Here is a 20,745-nt window from a genome sequence, read left to right as displayed (position 1 = left end):
CATTCTTTGAGCACATATAATACTGAGTTTAGGTGACAAACAGAGCAGTTTCAAAATTAAAGACAACAATAAATAATCTCGAAGATAGTTTTCAGGTTATTATAAACATGACCATCTCTTATACTACGTTTAGTTACACACAAAACAATAGATATGACTGATGTAGTGTACAGGGGGTTTCTCTAACAAACACAAGTATCCACTTTAAGTGTTTTGGAGTTCAATCTACGCACTTGTAATACATCTTCTCAAAATGTAAGCAAGAACACAGAAAAGACTTCATAAGCCTTCTGTCCAGGTTCTAAGCATGCCCATCATTTAAATTACTGAGGGTAAAAGAAAACTGCAGATGGTAGGAATGATTAAGAGCAGCAATGAGTTTTAAGACAGATCTGAGTTGAACTATGCAATATTTATCCCCCTCTCATTTTGATGTATAGGTACTCAACCTGCATAATCTACACAGGTATATTCAATATATTGATTAACTGCTATCTAAGTAAAAATCACTCCTTATCCCCCAAAAGTTGCTTAAAAGGCAGTACAGGCAGAACAGAACTATCTTGATCAATATACATATAATATTTTTCCTGAAACTTAACAGCAGTCTGGGTACTCAGAATCTCTGCTGATTAGCATTAGGAAAAGAGAAAGCGAAGTGATAGGTTTCTAAACCACTCTGTAAAAGGAAGAGCAGTTTCTTAAACACAATAACCTTTTATTGAGAACAGACATTGCAAAGACTTAACAATAGTAAAAAAAAGTCACAGTCTATGGGACAAAGCACAATGCAGACCTGATCTGACCTACCAACATGTCAGTCTCTCCCCCTCAGCCTATCAAAGGGCAGCCCACCTCATCTGTATCTCCCCAAAAATTGTTCTGACTGGATCGAACCATTGAAACCAATCAAAATTAAGCAGTCTAAGTGACAGACTTGATCCCAAGACTTGGTGTCTCCACAAAATAGCAAAGGCCTGGAAGTTATAACCTGACTACGGTTTATCCGTTTGGAAAAAACTTTAAATTCTACTAATAGACAATTTAGGACACCTCAGCAAAAAAAACTCGAATAACTCTAAAGAAAATTAAATAAATCAAATTACTAAAATTGGACTGCTTTTTGCAAAAATACATGTCCTTACAAACTGACTACAAGAGAATTTAAGAAGAGAAGTTTTTTCAGGAAGTAGTTTTGCCCCCATCAGACCATTTCACATACTTGTATAATCCACCTTACCAGGAAACGCTTCCCCTCTGACCCATTGCTATCACAGGCTTTAGCCTCTCTTCATCAACCCAGTCCCATGCTTAAAGGGTGGGTAAGCATCATTATACCTTCTTTAAACCTTGCTCTCAGAAAATATGAATGGAAACAAATTGGAGTATATTTTCATTGAAGTGACAAGAACAATGCAGTAGAAATAAATACTTATTTGATTTAGATTAGTTAGCATAAACATTGCCAGCTGTACACTGGAACACAGAGCTCCTAGTAGGTTAATTTAGACTACTTTTCTAAATGTAGTGGTGATCCATTCTGGAAAATGTAAATAGAAATGCACTGAAGTTCTAGAGGATGATTTGCCTATGCTTACATCTGACTAGACAAGTCACAGAAGCATGTTCCATAACTGCCATTATGAAACTTTTTCTGACCTCCTTGTCACTTGTGCATTCAGTATGCATTCAGATTTTTACGTCCCAGTGAATATTCATCTAGTACGTTATGCTTATTTTCAAGATATCAGTTCAATTAGAGTAAGTACAATTAATCTTCATTTAAAAAAAATGTATCAGGGCATTATATGAAAGCTACAACTTACTCCACTGCATTGCTGTTTTTCCATCTTTAGTGATGTCCCATTGGAATACGGCATTTACTTTCTTTACCAATTCATTTCCAAGTGTTTTTACACGACGACCAATTTCTTCAAACACAAGGTCACTCTGCAGGCCTGCAGTCTTAAAAAAAAGAGAACGAGCATGAAGAATTTAAAGTTGAAACTCTGTTAAAGATGTACTAAATATGTCTATTAGTTCAATCACTGTGTCTAGGAAAGTCTCTATCGCAGAATTATTAAATGCAACTGAGTTTTCTTCCACCACAACCAACCATCTCTAACAACTGTCAGCATTAAGTACATTCAAGCAGAAAATGCTTCATGGCCTCTTCCTTAAGAATTATTTCAAATCTTACTTTTGCATTTTTTGTCATTTATCACTACAACTTAAGATATGTATCATAATTAGGGCTCTAAGGGCTTCTTAATTGACCTTTATTCCCTTCAGAGGATGCCCATTGCCACTTTTTCCATGGTGAATGGTATGTTAGTTTTTAGAACACGAAAATGTTTTTACCAGTACATTACATTAACACGACATGGAAGATGTTCAAAATACACTGCACTACGAACACAGTCAGAAGTCCAGTGTTTATCATTTAAGAGTGGGATTGGCTACTTTTATACTTTTTTATACCTTTATACTTCAACTTTTCCAAACACGTATTAATTTGCAAACCTTTGTCTTTCTTTAATAAATACTTGTACTGGATAAAATGCTGCACTTTAAGAAGCTCCTCCAGTGACATTTTTCATCTGACTAGAATGGGAGCAAAGAAGCTCTCATAGCTTTAGTTTTTCTGCCATACCTACCTGTACACCAGAATGAAATACTCTTCACACTGCTATCTTGTCACCTCTTTGGTTAAGACTAACATTTTCCATTACATAACAGTTACTGATGACATCTAAATTTGCCAATCACTCACTCAGGGTAGTTTCTTCTGGTGGATGTCTGCCTCTGTCGGCAAACTTCTGCCAAAGCTCCTTAATTTCTCAGAATAAGCTTAAAGAAAAATACCTGTTCTGCCCATGTTAAAAAAAAATAAATCTCTAGAATTATTTCACTGAAAAGTTCTAACGCTTATGTGTTTGAACTTCAAATGCAGATTTGGCAACAGTTCAGAACGTCAGAGGACTAAACACAACCAGCAAAAAGAAACAGATTCCAGGAATATATCACAAGCTTTATACGAATGTCACTTTCTCAGTACTTCATAAACTTCAATGCATTAATGTTTCATCCTTCATGGGCAGGAATCAATAGGGGCAAAAAAACATATAGTTTATTTTGGCAATGGACTGTGCACCCATGTGTTTTAGACCACATTAAGGAGCCAGGACATCCTTTGCATTGCATGTACAATTCTGTCTTTTGTGGCAAGTCGAGTACCCAAGGCTTAATGCATGCATGCAGAGGATTTTTTAAAATATATATAGTATAAAGTGCATATTGTGTGTTAGGTCTAAGCACACGCACAAACAACCATTAGACCCTTCTTTCAAAATGATTCAATGACATATCTGTTCTTTCCTACGAGTACACTATCTCATTTTCATTTGTTCTGTTCTCCCAATGCCTTCCTGCCACTCTCCCCATGTCTCTCTGAAGTCTCTGAAGACTTCTCTCTGAAGTCACGTGATTTTACAACTTACATTGAGTTTGATCTCCATATCTAAAAAATAACAAAACTCCTCTACTTTTACAGGTACAGCATCAAATTAAAGGGACTAATTCCAACCTTAAATTATGGCAAGTGCTCAAAACTTGTGACCCTTACTGGTGCACACCTCACGTATTTTGTAACATATAGTGTGATGCTTATCCTAACACTTCAATTGGCATCAAGCACTTCAACCTTCATAAGCCATCCTGCATATCTTAAAACGCCTGTATTTTTTGCCTCAAATAGATCCATGAACCTCTGTATCTTAAACAAAGTGTGTATTCGCATCTCTGAATTCAAATATTCACCCAAGTACTGCAAATAAGACTGGTAAGTGATGTAAGTATTTTTGCCATGTTTTCTGCAAAAATAAAGCCTAAATATGCTGCTTTGCAAGTTAAGACTTCTATTGCTTCCCCCTACCTTCACAGGCTCCCGAGCAGAAGGCTTATCCAAGGCTGGTACTATATCCACATAGCCCCCTGCAATAGCCACTTCTCCAGTCTCTTTGACCTGTGGTGGGGGAAAAATTGCATTACAGAGGTAAAGTAATCCAAAAAAGTCACAACAGAAGGGCAACCAAGGAATCTTCCTTACATTTTAAAAGTCAGAGACAAAGAAAAGAGAAAACATAAAAGTTCCAGAGTGAAAAAACCACCCCATAAATGCATTGTAGTGTTGAGGCAGGTTAGTATACTGTGCTTTGCAAACAGTTCTTCAAACAAAATAAGTATTTGCTTCTTGAAAAATCATACCAAAATATTTTGCTGGTTTTCTGTTCACAAAATCGTAGAAAACCTTATTTATCTGAAAATTTACCTCCAGTGTTATAAGTTACTGTTAACGCTACTTCATAAATAGTTCTGAGAAAGATATTGTTCTAAAATGTTTTTCCTTAAGGTAGGTATGCAGTTGTCAACAGTTCACCTAGACAGTTTCACTATCTCTAGGTGCCTTACACTGCAACTTGCACTAGAAACAATTTTTAAGCATTGTAAAACCAGAAACGTTACAAGAGCAAAGACTGCAAATACCTGAATTGCCTTCTGTTTTAATTTTTTGAAATAGTTAAGTCAGAGAAGAAAGTGGGTTTCATTTGGCATTGTCTCTAAGGCATCTGACAAACCGTTCTGACTTACGGAAGCAAACAGAAGACGGCAAAATGATTCACTGACAATGCATATAGAGAATTATATGATGAATAGCCAAAGCAGAGGAATACCCAGTATCACAGCCTAGCTTATTGCACAGGTGAAATTAATACAGGAAGACTACATAATAATGATTACTCAAATGATACCTAACAGCTTGTCACCTACTGCCACTGCACTTCAGACAATGCTGAAAATGGATTTAAACCGCATTTAACTAGTTTTAGTTTGATTTAACCAGAGTTTATTACTAGTACAAAGATGGTTGTACTTCAAACTCATCCAACATACAATAAGAAACAGAATTCTGCACAATTCATAACCGTTGAAACAAGACGGTTTTCTATAATGCTGTTAAACTTTGTAATTTCTCTCCAAAATAAGTTACTCCACACTTGAGGAAAAAAACCCAAAACAACCTGTTGCAAAATCCCCCGAAACTCTATGCATTAGCAATGACTAAACCAAGCCTAATAACAAATCCAGCCTTTAAACAAAACAAAACACCCCCCTTCATTTACATATTCCAAAGAGCTTGGAAGCGTATAATGAATTCTGTTAATTTACACTGTATATGCAAACCCTCAAAAGTAAATACCTGACATTTAGAAATTCTGTCAGGACTGGGTGGTAGTACCTTTCAAATATAGCTACGCATAAACATAGTAATCTGCAAAACTCATTTGAGGCACCAGTCAGTCTTGTTTACTACTAGTAACCAAAGATGGAGTGTTCATACATAGTACCCTCAATGTTTTTATCATTCTGAAATTCTCTAGCCGCTAACACTCATGAGGTCTGCAAACAAATTTTACCTCCTTCAGTCAACATTTATTCCACCAAGCTGTATTCCTATGGAAACAGCAATCCCATGTCCTTATGATGACTCTCCTCATTTGGTTTTGCCTGCAGTCCTCTCTGCAGCTGCAACTGTCCCTGCTGCTGTACTCACTAATCAACAGCTGGCTACATTTTTACAGAGACAGGGTGGCAAAACTTTGGCCAGCCGAAGCAATGTAAATTGCACACACATCAACAAATACCAGTAGCAAATCATAGGTTAAGAAAGTGACAGTGTCATAGGATGCTACAACAGAAGTCATGAGAATTTACTTTTAGCCTCTACATGAGGTATTTTACTGTTAGCTTCCAGTAAGCATCCACCAAGTGGATACCCACACAAAATGCTAACAGCAACACCAAAGAGAAGAGAATAATGCAAAAACTGAATTTCTAAAGTGTAAACTCTGTTGTATTGTAGTTACTATGTCCAACTGCTATGAACTTCTATGTTTAAGTAAGTTGTTCTGAGTAGATACAACTTAAGTTTACCTCAATTTAAGCTAAATTTGTAGAAGTCTACCTGCATACACTGTCAGGAGTTCATTTAAGAGACACAAATGTTAAAAAAAGATGCATACACAAGTTTATGAATAACTGCAGAAAACAAGTACAAACTATGCTGACCTAAGAATGGCTGCTTTTTGCTCTTCTACAGCAGACAAACAGAAAACGCAATACAGTAAAATGAGTTCTCACATTGTTTAATATAAGGAGTGTATTAAGTCCTACAACTACTTTTAATTTTATATTTTATTTCTATATTTATTTTTATGGTATTTTTATAGGAACTTAGTGACACCATAAAATAAGTATGAATACTTCATTCTATTCACTTAATTTCTTTACAAAACCTTCTTCAATGGTGTGCTTGATGCATCACTTTTTTTGCTTCCCCTCATACCCCCAGTCTTTTAACAAACACATCTTTCTCTGAAGCCCACAATGGTGAGTATGTTCTGACCTTAGTTTGAAAATGGATTCTATTTCCCTCCTTCCACATTTCTGTTTGTAAAGTTTGTCCCGGAAAGACTGGTTTTGCAAAGCGAACCTAAGGAAAAAAAAAAAAAGAGTAAAAAAAGTGAGGTTGTGAACAGATCTGTCATATGTACACACAAAGCTTAAAAACAGAAGCTTTACTGAAATGAGAAAAAGCAAAGAGAAAAATCAGTCAACTTGCAATGTAGAAAGCCTAAATATTTAAGTAAATGTACAGATCGAGGCATTAAAATGCATGCAGCAATAAGTAATGCAATCGTGGCAGTTAAGACAGTGCAAAAGCCTCTTCCCACCCTAAAGAACTTTTTGTCACTAAAACCAGAAAAATCAAAAAAATTAAATGCAAAGAATGAACACACAGACCTTGATCGCCTTGAATCTGTTCACATCATTATTTGCAAACTGCTTCAAAACGTTTCTAGCAGCAAACCCAAAAGAGCATAGTCCATGAAGTATAGGCTTCTTAAATCCTATTTTAAAAAGTAACATTTTAGCATTTGTAATATTAGGAGTCTGCATGTATTTCGTATTTGTACAAACAAATATCTATATTTTATTCATAGTATTTTCCTCCAATAACGTTCTTAGTCCTTTTTAACCTAATTTATCTCACTGAAAAGGTGTCTGTTACCATTTATTGCTTCCTCTACTTTGAGGCAGGGGAAAGTGCTCACTCAGAACTGGCACTCCAACACTGCCTATGCTATTGTAAGACTCTTATTCCCTGCCTGTAGAGGTGACAAAATGTAAAATAAGGAGATTGGCTGTTTTAGCATACGTGTATAGGCACACCAGATAGACAGTTACATGGAAGAATGCATATCAAGGGCAAGAGGTATTGTAATCATTAAGAAGTGGTGATACTAAGATTATTTGATGCTTCACACTTTTAATTTCTATTCAGGGTTGCCAAAAGTTTCCAAATATAGTTCAAGCTTCAGGATTAACTTTTCTTTATTTAGAAGTGGAAAAAACCCTGAAAAGATTTCAGGCATTTTGAACACATCTAACAAAACAGAGAAAAAAAAGAACAACCCAGTGTTCAGTTTACACTGACACTTTTGGTCAAGTTTCCTTGCACTTTTATGCTTTGGAGCAGGAGCTGAACCTTGGCAGACGATAATCTTTGTATTAGTGCTGAATCTTTCTCCAGTCCTGTCAGTCTGTCAAAATAAACCTTTAGAAACTGACCTCACATTTACTAAAGTGCAACAGTTAAGTTTTAAAGATGCTGCTTGTACTGAGTGTGTTCTGATCCCTTAACAGGTTGCTCTTCCTGACAGGGCATGTGAACAGTAATTGATCACGCTTGCAACAGCCCATGGATTCGAGACAGGTCTGCAGCTCCGAAACCAGTTGCTTTGCCTGGAACTCATCTGCCACTCTCAGCTGCCAGAGTCTGTTTTTCCCAAGCTCTAAACAACTCATCATAGCATCTACACAGCATGAAAAGTTGTTCCTCAGAACAACAGCTGGGAGAAAAAAGCAAAAGCAAAACCTACCAAACAAAAAAGAGGTGACAGGAGAAAGACTAGCCTGCAGAGAATTAGAAGATACCACCTTCAAGACAGAGACAAAAAACCCACTAGGACTCAATGCTGGGAAAGATGGGAATTCTCAGACGTGGCCCAAAGGGAAGACAAGGCTATCAGGAGTAAGGATGAGAAACAGAACTTTTGACTCTTTAGGGTAGGAGAGGAGATGTGACAGAAGGACTGGCTAAAAGGAACATGAGTCTGTTTTCTTGCCATAAGTATTCCATTCTGACATTTCTTTCCTGTAAAATATTTGAATATGCACTTTTAGTAGCACTCTTTTTTGTACACTGCACACAGAATGTTTCTGAAAGTACAAAGACACCATGCAGTCAATTTTAAAACAGATTACTGGCATTATTGTAAAAATACCAGTATTCAGTATCTCTCATACAGAATGTTATAGTGACATTTAGCTCTTTAAAAGCTTAGCTCAATTCACCACGCAAGAACCAAAAACCACCACTATTTTCAGAACTAAGGAAAAGACAAATATATATTCTCCCTAGTATTTTCTTTAAAAAACTAATGCGTACGCAAAGAAAAATCCAGAAGGCAACCAAGTTACTTTGTTATCTAGACTAAAATGAAAACACCAAAAAAAAAGAAAATGTTGCTTTCATTTTCTAATATCTTGGAAATACTCATAAGCTACAGGAATAAAGGCTCAAGAATATAAACAAGTGTTTTCATGTAGCATATCTCCTCTGTAACATCACCCACAGGAAGGCTTAACAATAATCCTGGAACGCTCTGAGCGCATGATCCTGAATGCTTCCATCCAGTGCACACTGGTGAGAGCCAGTCAAAGACAACATTTACAGCGATTAAAGAGAAGAAGGTGTGTGAATATGCCCAAAGAAAACAGCTTTTGTATAACTAGAAAAAAGACTTGTAGAATATATCTACAGTCATCTTCCTCTTTGTTTGAGCCTACATTTAGCATAGGTATTTGAGTAGGAGACTGCCACAGTTCCAAAATCCTGTGTGGCAGTTTTCTGTTCAGACAAAGAGACTACCTCATCTACAGAGTTAATTTCATTTTCGACTGTGTCTAAGCAACAGTCCTCTTCATGTGAGCAAGTCAAAGATTACTACTCCTCTTCTTTTGTAAGGTTTTTATAGGGTTATCATCATTATTTTAAACACTGGGGTTTCAATTATAAACATGTATTTTTCTCCTCCAGCATCTCCAATAGTAATTGGGTGATTCTATCTAAATCTTTATCCAAAATCATCAGCTGAACAAACAGAATGGTTTAATAAACTGTGCAAATCTCTTTATGGATGCTGGTATTTGATTATCATTATTTATTAACACAAATTTACATAAAATTATACAAAACAGAGTTAACCAAACAATTAGTATGTATTTACGAAAGGAGACGATTTGTGGAAATATGTTAAGTGAGATCTGAGGAAAGAAGCATAGCTCTGCTCTATTTATCTTGGTAAGCACCCATACAGTGATACTTCTATACAAGAAGGAAGTCACTGGAAAACTGCATATCAATTATTACAGACCTCAAACAAGGACAAGCATTTTCATGTAAAGTTTATGATGACAGCATACATATTCAAGAAAATTTCTGAAGTAAATCAGATTGCTGTCTGCCTGGATTAATCAAACGATACTACTAGTAAGGCCTGAAAATAACTCCAAAAAATACCTTTACAACATAAATTTAAGTAAAAAGACCCTTCTTTAATAATAACATCTCGGCAAGAATCAGTTAATGCAGCCTATGGTCTGATGCTTTGGCATGTAACGTTACATAAATGAAAAGCTACTGCACTAGCAAGAGGTGACAAACTCCCTCCCTCCTGCCCTCCTGAGATTCATTGGGATTGAGAAGGCTACACAGAAGCATGAAGAATTCCACCAAAACCAATATAATCTCAAAATTTAGATGGAAAGGATTACCTATCAAAGAATTTATGGAATTCCTTCTGAAGCTTTTGATAGTCAATTATTTCTGCATATGAAACAGAGATTGTAAAGATGGGGTAATGGCAACAAATAATTTCTCAAAGCAAAACGGGCTAGGAGGCAGTTTCCATTGTAGGTAGAGTTCAAGCATCATTCTGCATTCCTAGTTACAAGAAGCAATGCTTTAAAGCGAAGCGTCACACAGAACTTTGGAGACATCTAACGGTGACTCTAAGAAAAGCAATAAAAAAAGCACTTTCTTCCACCTTGTTAAAGATGTTACAGACTAAGTGAAAAGAAGATTAAAAATATATCTATGTCATCCATCACCCAAATATTAGTACAATGGTATCCCTCAGCTCACCTCCAAGAGCAGCAAAAGTTGGATCAACATGTAAAGGATTCCAATCCCCACTCAGGCGATACAAGGCAGCCTGCAGAAACAGAGAAAGAAAAGTGGGAGGCTAGCTATGCTTGGGAGAAACAAGCAGGAGTCACTCGAAAACTTATCACAGATTAACAAATTTATCATAATCTATTTTAATAGTCCTTGGATAACATACTCTACAAAAAAACTGGTAAAACAGAAATTGTTACTGCGCAAACAAACTGCCAAAGCTCCAGGAAATGTGCCAAGAACTGTGTGTGGTCTTGGTACATAAGAAAATAACACAACTGCTTAATGGGAGGAAAAAACAACCTACTCTGCTGACATACAGATCCAGCTTCACTAAAATTTCACAACAGCAAAGTAATGCATTTTCTAGAATTTGTCCACAGGTTCATTAGCTTGAAGTGTAATTTTAAAGTCTCCCATGACAGATTCATCCACAATTTAAAAAAAAAAATTACATATAAAAATTCTTTTTCTTTTTTTAAACACACACTTGTGTGTTTAAAAACATTACCATGCTTTCTCAACATTTGATTAATCTCACAGAGATCAGAAATATCCCTATCCTTCCTTTTTAGAGCAACATAATTCTGTCTTCTCAGCTTCTTCTCTCTTAGCAGCTTCATGGGTAGCTGGTCCCAATATTAAAAACAAACAAAAAAAACCCCAAAGTACAACAACAAGCTTTCTAGAGGACTTGCTTCGTGTTAAATATTCTCTTTCACTAGCAAAAACTAGAGAAATATGGATGTAATGTATTGTATGTACTGTGAATGTGAATAAACCTGAGAAGTGATGAATAATATGGCTACTGTATTCAGTTTTCTGTCTTTGTGTTGCCTTAGCATTTTCATTATCAAAACTTGTATTTGCTGCATGTGTAGAGTGGCCAGTAGTCCGTAATACGACAGGTGTGACCAGCCAACTTGTGCATCTTTCTGGACTAAAAACTTACCCCTGGTTATCAGATTCCAGAGAAATCCAGTGACTAAATGATTGTGGAGCACTCTCTAGTATGACATTCCCAAAAGTACACAGAAAATCAGTACATCACGTTAACTAACACTAGTGAAGATTTCAAGAATTTAGTAGTTTTATATGATGGCATATACAAATTGAACATTAATTTAATTGAAAAGAGCTTTTAAACTAAAAAAAAAAAAATTTAATTGAACACATTTTTGGGAACCATTTATCACTAAACATTTTCTACCAACATTTTGGACTGGGATCCTAAAAAAATCGTATGTGTTTATCCAAATTAAGGAAAACTGCACTAAACTCTATTTGGAGGAAAGAAGCTCACACACTACTCAAAAGGAAGGGGGGGGGGGGAAGATTCCCCAAAGGAAGTATTTTCTGATCTGTGTCTAGCACCATTTCTTCTATCAAAAATGATGCAAAGGACTGTGTAACTAAAGAGGTTCTGTACTCATATTGTCATTTTAATCCATTTGTTTTATTTTTAATCTTTTAATATTCAGGTCCATTTCTTCAAGTATATACAGCTTTCACACTAAGCTCTAGTTCTCTCTTAATTGTCCTGGTAGCCTTCATCAATACAGCAATTGTTCTGAGTCTCAGTTATGGTGGAAAGTAGAAGAGCTTGTCACTGCTTTTGTATGTGAGAACTGGATACATGCACTAAAAATGGCAAGAAGAAAATCCCAAACTGCACCACAGCTTAAGCACACAAACCTTAGAAAGGTGACTACTAAGCTAATACTTCTCCATGGCTGCTTATGTTGGTTTTTACTCTTTTGGAAACACTTTTTCTTTCGAAAAAAAAAAAAAAGATGTATCAATACGAGGGTCTGAAATTTCTAACTGTAATTCTACTTTTGCCCAGAACATATCGTAACTTTTTTTTTGTAATTATCTTCTAACTGATACTATAAATTCTTAGGAAAAAAGTAAAGACTGGAAATCTTATATTAATGTAAGACTACCATTCAGATGGGTGTGAGTTTGACCTTCCAAAACGGACAAAGGAGAGGGCATATACTCGGCTGAAGGAACAGATAACCTGAAATTAATCTTATAGCATCACCAAGAAGTAGAAATCACTAAAATACCTCACCTGCTGAGCAGCATAAAGTCAAGATCTCCTGAAGGCAGTATCCTCCAGTGCCAGGACTCTTCAGCTAGCAATCTAGCAATCTACAAGCCCAATCAAGTCCAAAACAGAAAGCCAAATGGACTGCCAAGTGATCCTACGCCACGGAGGCAATTCTATAGGGGGCACCCAACGAGTGTGTCGTGAAACACACAGTGCTGGATGAGGGTGGAACAGGAAAGCAAACTCAATGTAAATATTTACACTCTACTACACCACTAAGGCAGCTGAACTAAAGTGATGAGTGGTAAGAGACAGCTGGAAACAGGCTAATAATTACGAACCACGGCAAGGACCTGCTCCCTTCACTTATTGTTCTCTCTTATCTCAATGCTCACACAAATACAAGAAAAATGTGGATCTAAAAGTGCCACCACACTCCCGATCACACACATAAAAACCCCACAGCAGCAGGGGTTCAGAGAAGAACAGGTACATGCTGCTCTTCTGACTTGCCAAGTCTTCGCTTGTTCCCACTCTTCCCCTGAGTAGTTGTTAAACTGTGTTTTCATAGTCGAAAGGTAGAGATGAGCAACCTCGATGTAGCACTACCTTCTTTGCTAAGACCTGTCTAAGGCGTTAATGCCACCAATATCAAAGTTATAACACTATGAAAGAGACTTTTAGTGAGGAAGAGGAACAGACCCTTAGTTCCTTTTTTAAAAAAAAAAAATTAAACCTGACAAATTAAAGAGAGCTGCTCTTGACAGAATTCTACAAAGTAGAGTATCGCCCTTCATTACTGAAGTTTCCTTTCGAGACAGTCTAAAATCTAACAGCAAATTGCCACTCTTGAGAACTAGAAAATAAAAGTTGCCAGATATGAAATTATGAAATTAAATAATTAAATGACTTTTTAACTAAATTAAAATTCTAAGGTCTCACTTTCATTCTTCCATTAATTTAAATTTTTACAAAAGCTGCCAGGAGGCTATTTTCACTAAGGAGCTGTTGTAATAAATTTTAATTCAAACTAAATAACATTTAGTTGTAGTACTGGAAAATTCTATTTATGTAGCATAAAACCGACAAATTTATGTTTTAAGCTCAAATCTCAACTAAGCTGAAAGCAACTATTGCTTACTAAAGCTGTAATAAGAACTAGCCATTTATTGGGGGTGATAATAAGCACTATTTGGGAGACAATAAATCTACCAAATGCTTTTCAAAATTACTGTAGTAAAAAATACTTGTGCTTCGTTAACAAAATAAGTGTAGCATTTAGAAAATAATTAGGCTCAGAGAATTAAATGTGATCAATGTATTTAACTAAAAGTCTGACACATGAATATGGGAGACGACACTTATCTTCTTGTACTTTCAACAACTAGAGTGGCACTAGTCACACCTAGAAAACATACAGGCCGAACTGAATAAAACAGTCACGCAGAAGGTTATTTCAGATTCAATGCAGCCAAGTCAGGTCTGCCAACAAACTGCTTTTCATTTACCACGGTCTTTGGTATTACTTCATTATATAGATTACATTCTACATGAAAAGAGAGAGAGAGTTGTTTTAAAGCCTTGCTGGCTCTACTTTCTATATTCCTCGAATAATGACATTTCCTGAAGTCTTGAGTGATAGCATTAAAAAAAAAAAAAAAAAAAAAGAGAAAAAGGGATGCATCCTTGGAGGATGACAAGAGTCAACTGATGTGGGACATTAGATTGAAGTCAGTCATAATATGGTTAGATTGTTCTCCAATTAATAACACAAACTGTCAAGTCTCATTTCCTAGCAATTTAGGAGTTCTGCCAGGCCACAAAAGAAAAGGCGATATCCAACCTGTCTGTGCCAATTTTTCAGTCTTGCCTGCAGACTGCAATAAAGGTCAGTGGTAAAGCTAACAAAAAAGGAAGCCAACTATCCATATATTTTCCCTTCTAACCAGGGAGTAAAAGAGCTCTGCCCAAGAGCTTATCTTAACAAGTACATGGGTATATATGTGTGTGTACATGTATGTACAGCTTATTTAAGTAAGAGCATGCAGTCAAGCAATCTCATGAATTAAAAAGCCACAAATCTCATCTACACATTTCAATGAGCTCAATTTACATTAAGAATAATGAATGCTTCCATTTTAACTGGCAGTGCTGATGCTTAGGGCTCAAATTTAGCACAGTACTTAAGTAATTCAGTGTACTTAAAATTAAGTAGCTACTCTTTGGCTATTTGAGATCCCCATTTGCCATTTCTCCTTTTTTAATTAATTATCTCTGTAAGCGTAAGGAGAGATATTAGGAAAGTGCAACTGGTAGAAACCAACACAAATAAAGATAAAAGGATTTATTTGTTCCTCCAGATAACCATTTTTCTCAAAGTAGGCGTACGTGAAAATAAACAAAATCAGCAGTTTAAGTTGCTCATAATAGTTTCCAATGCCTAAATATATTTTGTGGAAATCTGGATCACACATGATTCCACTTTTTAACAAAACTGTAATTAAAAAATACAAGTATATAGTTTCCTGGATTGCCTTAGGTTTCCAATTATATGTTCTCAGTGGTCTGGACTATCCAAACCCACCTTATTCCTTACATACCTTTGACTCCCTCAAGAATAAGAATTACTAAAATGTTCAATTAAAACACCTTCACATACACAGATATAAACAGGAATAGGTATAAAACAGCACTACGTATTTTCTCCTTCCTCACCCCACACTATTCACGTCTTTACTGTTTATCCCTGCCACATATTTTTCAAATCTAAAATCAATTTATATGTTTTGGCACCAGCTTCACAGAATTTTAGCCACTTTTCAGTAGAATGTCAAATCTACAAGAAGCCTTTCCTTTAACAGTGCCTCTCTTAGTCAAACGAACAAACCACTTTGGTTTGGGGAATTTTAAATGGAGTAACAATTTTTATATTCTTTACTAGGACATGCATAGATAAGGGGAGCAAACAAACTCTTGGTAATAAACAGCATCTTGTTTAAACAAAATAACTACCAGGCTAGTACCTTTTCTTCTTTTATCATCTTACCACACAAAATGCTAGTGTAATCCAAGCCCTCAACTATTTTTCAAAATCGCAATGATTAGAAAATTACATTCTGATCTTCCCAACAGGAATAAACATGGGGGGGGGGGGGGGGGGGTGTACAAGTCTTGAAATCAGCCTCATAACTTGTAACAAACTTTTAAAGTAATTACTATTATGAATGCTCACTCACTACACAATTTCAAGGGTTCTGAGAGTATCATCTCTGCATACTGGAATCTCTAGACAAATTAAGAAAACATTATCAAATCCTTGCAATGGCTTCACATCTCTTTGTTTTGCTTGTATCATCCTTTGTTGTTAAGCACTTTTTTCCTGGCCTGCTCTCTGTATCTGTGAACGTACTGCAGCACTTCATTTTCTCATGAAACAAATTATTTATGCTACAAACAGTAAAAAAAAAAATCATCTGAGGCTCTCAGGAGGCTGTCTTGTGCTATTCTCTGAAGTTAATTTAAATTTACATGTTTTCAGGCAATGCTGTACTACAATCTTTACAGAGCAGGACATAAAAGACCCCTCTGTCCTCCAACCATACTTTCCCCGTCCATGCACATGTTTTCATCACCTTCTCTCTCACATGATTTATTGCACTCATTCAAAAAACGACCTTAACTCAAAATGTTCGCCTTCCTATAACTTTTTCCTTCTAATCTGTTTAAAATAAGCATAAAATCTCCCCAAGGGAACAAACATAAGATGGAAATAACCAACTTCTTTCTTTTTCCATATAATTTTAATGATTACTTATTCTACCTACGCATATGTTTCTAAAAACACACACAAATATTTACAGATGTTTAAAATGAAAACATAAATGAAATCTGTGTATAATAAAAGATGACTTTCCACAGGTAAGCATACACATCCCAATTACACAGAAGCTTGTAAGGGTCTTATCACACCATCAGGCAGAGGACATTTTACATTAGGTTTTAGTTCAATAATTCATTAGGCTCTTAAATGTTTCCCATGCACCTCTCCTTCCAAGATCTTTTTAGTAAGTTTTTATTTTGAAGTCCACTCTTCTACAACAAGATGGATTTGTGCATAATTGTCTTCACAACTGTTTCCATTTACATAAAGAGCTGCAGTTTTAGCTGAACTTGACACAGTGAAAAATTAAATTCAGGTAGCTAGAGGACAGCAGCATGAGCAGGAGGACTGCAAGACTAAGAATGACTCAGGTAGGGAAGGGACACTCCTCAGTCTTAAGTCACAGCATGCTGATGACACTACTGGAAACATGGCAGGTGCCAAATATTTACTCCGCTTTCAGAGAAAACAGAAAAGAACTGTATTAAAAAAAAAAACACAACCAAAAATACAACCAAACAAACCAACCACTAAAAAGCAGTGATTTCTTCACACCCTGTCAGTCAATGCCTGATGTATACCTGGAACAGAAGACTTTACACAGTTGTGTATTTTAAAACCTATCGGATTAGTCTAGGTGTGTATTTACTGAATCTCTCTAAAAATTTCTGAATGAGTAAAGAACCACTATATACCCTAAGCTGTGTATTTGGGTTGGGTTTTTTTATGCTTCTCACTGTATCACATTCTCAAAAATCACCATCAGATGCTGTACACCACTCCTTTAACCATTCTCTGTACAATGAAAATGCCTCAAACATTTATAAACATCCTTCCTTTATAGACTAGAAACTATAACACAGCAAAAAAGGTCATAATTGTCAGCAGCAGAAACCAATTCCAGCTCCCCAATTTAACATTTGAAGGCCTAACTCTTCAAAGCGCAACATATTTTCAAAGTACACTGTACAAGTTCAGAGGAGAGACCCCATCAATTTCAATTTCAGCCTGTGATGCTCAGACACCCTCCTGCTAGTCCAACTCCCAGATTTCATCTTCCAAATTCCAGCGTCTCATTCTCTCCTATCGGACACTGATTAAGGAGCAACACCCATGTCTGAGTACTTTGGGATATCTAGGTAACAGCTGCCCACAGGCCATAGGAATTTTATGGACAAAGCAAAGAAAATCCATTTTTGAAGAATTACAGCTCCAACCTATCACTAACCATAAGATTGTTTTCCTCTCATTACTTCTTCTCAGAACACAACTTCTTGCAACAAATAACATAGGAAAACTATGCTATCTATCTCAGGTCATGCCTAGAGCTCTCTTTTTGCCCATGAAAGGAGTTCTTGAAGGAGAGGGAATAAACACACCAATTTATGCCTACATGACTGAAAATCATATCACAAAGCACTGCATACAAAGGGGACTAAGCCTACAAACAAAGCAAGCTTTATTTGGAATTTTTATCTTTTTAGAGACTCTGCAACACTTAAAAAAATCATTGTAGTCTTCCAAATGAAAGCAACTCAAAAATGACAGGATATCAAAAAGCTGTTCCTCCAGCAGACAGATATCAGTCTGAGTTTCATCAGCTCTAAAAAGGAATTTAGAAATTTTTGAAAGCAAGGACACCCAACTTTCCTGACCCTGGAAACCACAGAGCTGAAGTATCACGTGCTTGAGATACCCAAGTTGCATGGAAAAGTAGCTCTGGTAGGAATACACATGTGATCGATAGGTCACACGACACAGCTTTGCAGAGACTTGTAGGGGGGCACAGTTGCATGTACAACAGCTGGTTCCAAAGCATGGTAGGCTGAGACACCATGTTTTTCAAAATCTATCTTTTCTACCTCTTTGTCACGTCTATTTCTCCATATCAATGTACGTAACAAATACACAAAGTCAGAATTTACAGTAGGAAGATGCTTTAGTGAAATATATGATAATGTTGCAAGCAAAAAGGAAAGAGAATTTTTCAGCTGGTAATCACCTCTTAAAATTATTAGACATTTTACTGAAATGAGCTGACATTAACAAAAACTTCGAAGTCCTGCAAACTCTGCGTGTTACTGTTTTACTTTTTCCATAATGACACAGAGGACAGGTAGCTCTCAGAAGAATGTGGGAGGAAACACAGAAGACTAAAACTGAAACGACTTCTTGAAAAATGCCATTTTATGGGCTGCTGTTATACTGTTTATTTATCGTCTCAACATTGTGTATTCTGAATATTAATTCTGATATTTGAAGATAGAGAACAGTTTATCTCTTGGGAGGCAACCTGCACAATATCAGAATGCTGTGAGTTTTTCCATAAACAAACAAACAAACAAAAACAAACAAAACACCCACAGAATGCCCCCAACTCCATGTTTGTTTCCTTCCTCAAGTGACCTGCATCACTTGGATCTCATCCACTTTAAATACCCACTGCAGCTTATTTTGTGTGTCATCAGAAAATGAATTCCCAAGAAATCAAAACATTTGGGAACAGAGTAAAAAGAAAACTCTATTGAGACAAAACCCTGCAGAGATACAAGTCGTTCACTGCCTGTGATTCTTAATTGCATTAGGAACTATTCAGCAAAATCTGCTTGATTGATTAATTTAAGGCCCTGGTTCAAAAACTGGCAGGACAAGAGTAGCTTGATGATACTGATGCTCTGTAACTACATTAAACATTCCCTACAGGGTTGAAATCGAATGATTCATTTCTTGCTAAACGGCCAATAGTCAAACACGCTCTAGAGTTCTTGATCTTCTGTCAGAAGGTCCATTTTATTCAAAAGATTTATGGCAGCATATCTAGTAAAGTACAGCTCAAGTTACAGAACAGAGAACAAGCTAGAAAAATACTACAGCACACGCACATGTCTACAGGGCAAGATGGAAAAAATGTCACCTAGTTCTTTACAGAAATATTCATGAACACGCGCAGTAGAAATATTTTATGTCCTTCTTCAGCAGGATGCAAATTTTAAGCCTTAAAGACTTTGAGAAGGTCAGATACTTCTAAATTTTTCTTAACTGGTTATTTTTCATCTTTAAGCAGCTTACACCATGGTGCTGCAACTCATTCATAAGCACCGGCTGGTGTTTAAAGAACTTCTAAGGAATGGGAACAGATTTGAAAGGGATAAACATTTATTATACTACCTGCTATTAGTCTTTGATACCACTAACCAAAAGGATCAGTTTGTTCTGTCAACAGCCACTGACACACTACAATCATTTTTCAAGGAACTGTAGGTGGCTGTATCTGCTAAACACATGGTGAAGGGCAAAAACGGCTATTAGCCCTCTATTCCTAGTATCCTCTTCACTACGCAGCACATCCTCCTGTCTGAAAGCATTTAGAAAACATTCTTCCTCTTGGAAAAAACTTAACCCAGCGTAGTTGAGTTAGAACTGAATATAACTTTCAATATAACCAGTCACTGACTTCAGTGAAAGATAGCAGTCATCACTGCAAGCATTTTTAAAATACGCATGATGGTCTACTTATCAGGAAGTTTACTACATGAACATGCTGTGAAAAGTTAAGGGAGAAAAATGGTAATTATGAAAAGCAGCTTAGCCACTTAATTGTGGTAACACAAAAACTGAGCGGTGAATGTCACAGCTATCATTGGAAATTAATACAGTTAAGTTAACTCAAATGCCGTCTGCAAACTGACTCTTTCAGTCTGTCTCATACTCTATACTAATTCAAGAGCTGAATGGCAACAGCCATTTCTGCCAAAACCTTTTTCATTTGAACATCAAGAAAAAAAAAATTTCAGAAACTTCGATGCAATTTGTGTGCCAGCTTCCATTTTCAAAAAGGATTTTAGGCAGTTATGTGTCATTCCACAGACACATAAACGTAAAATCTTGAAAACATTTCCCCAAGCTGTCCTTCACATTAAAGTCTGTATTCCTGCCCATAAAGTTCCCAAGTTCTACACATTACCCTTCCTGTACACAGGCATCATCACTTAAGCACAGATGCTACTGAATAATTTGGCAGATAAGCCTTCTTACAATCCTCAAAGTTTGCTACTTGTGGCTCCTGCAAGATCTAATTGGAGAGGAATTCTCTTCATATACCTACCTGTCAAAGTTGATCTTAAAATAAAACAAGTGTAGTGGCTACTCTGTGTCATCAGCTTTATTTCCAGAAATTAATTTTGCAGAAGCTTCCCAACCTTTGCATTACAGGGTCACTACCATCCTCTTTTATTTCATGAATTTAGCATTTTATACACAGTAACAATTCCAGACATAAGAGTTTACGGCTCAGAAATTAAGATTACCATATGAACAAGGGGATCATAAATGTCATCTGAAAATTAATGAACCTGGAATCAATTCTGATATAATCACACAGAGGGAAATCTGAACTAGGGTTCCAACATTCAAAGTAAATATTTTTTAACTACTGGGGCACTAGGC

At 36.3% G+C, this 20,745-nt stretch overlaps 1 protein-coding gene across 2 annotated transcripts in view; it reads right to left on the bottom strand.

The window, feature by feature from the left end:
* The window catches only part of HSD17B4 (hydroxysteroid 17-beta dehydrogenase 4), a 65,449-nt gene that overhangs the window by 9,939 nt on the left and 34,765 nt on the right, over positions 1-20,745 (bottom strand). For both annotated transcript variants that reach the window (XM_063320195.1, XM_063320196.1), the window contains exons 18-22: positions 10,331-10,400; positions 6,865-6,971; positions 6,467-6,553; positions 3,935-4,024; positions 1,827-1,965 (exon numbers count right to left, since the gene is read on the bottom strand). In XM_063320195.1, the coding sequence (XP_063176265.1) occupies positions 1,827-1,965; positions 3,935-4,024; positions 6,467-6,553; positions 6,865-6,971; positions 10,331-10,400 (493 nt within the window). The remainder of the gene's footprint in view (positions 1-1,826; positions 1,966-3,934; positions 4,025-6,466; positions 6,554-6,864; positions 6,972-10,330; positions 10,401-20,745) is intronic.

The sequence above is a fragment of the Chroicocephalus ridibundus genome, chromosome Z (assembly GCF_963924245.1).
Source record: "Chroicocephalus ridibundus chromosome Z, bChrRid1.1, whole genome shotgun sequence".
NCBI classification, from domain to species: Eukaryota; Metazoa; Chordata; class Aves; order Charadriiformes; family Laridae; genus Chroicocephalus; species Chroicocephalus ridibundus.
The sequence above is the reverse complement of the archived record's forward strand: the minus strand, read 5'-3'. Positions and strand labels throughout refer to the sequence as shown.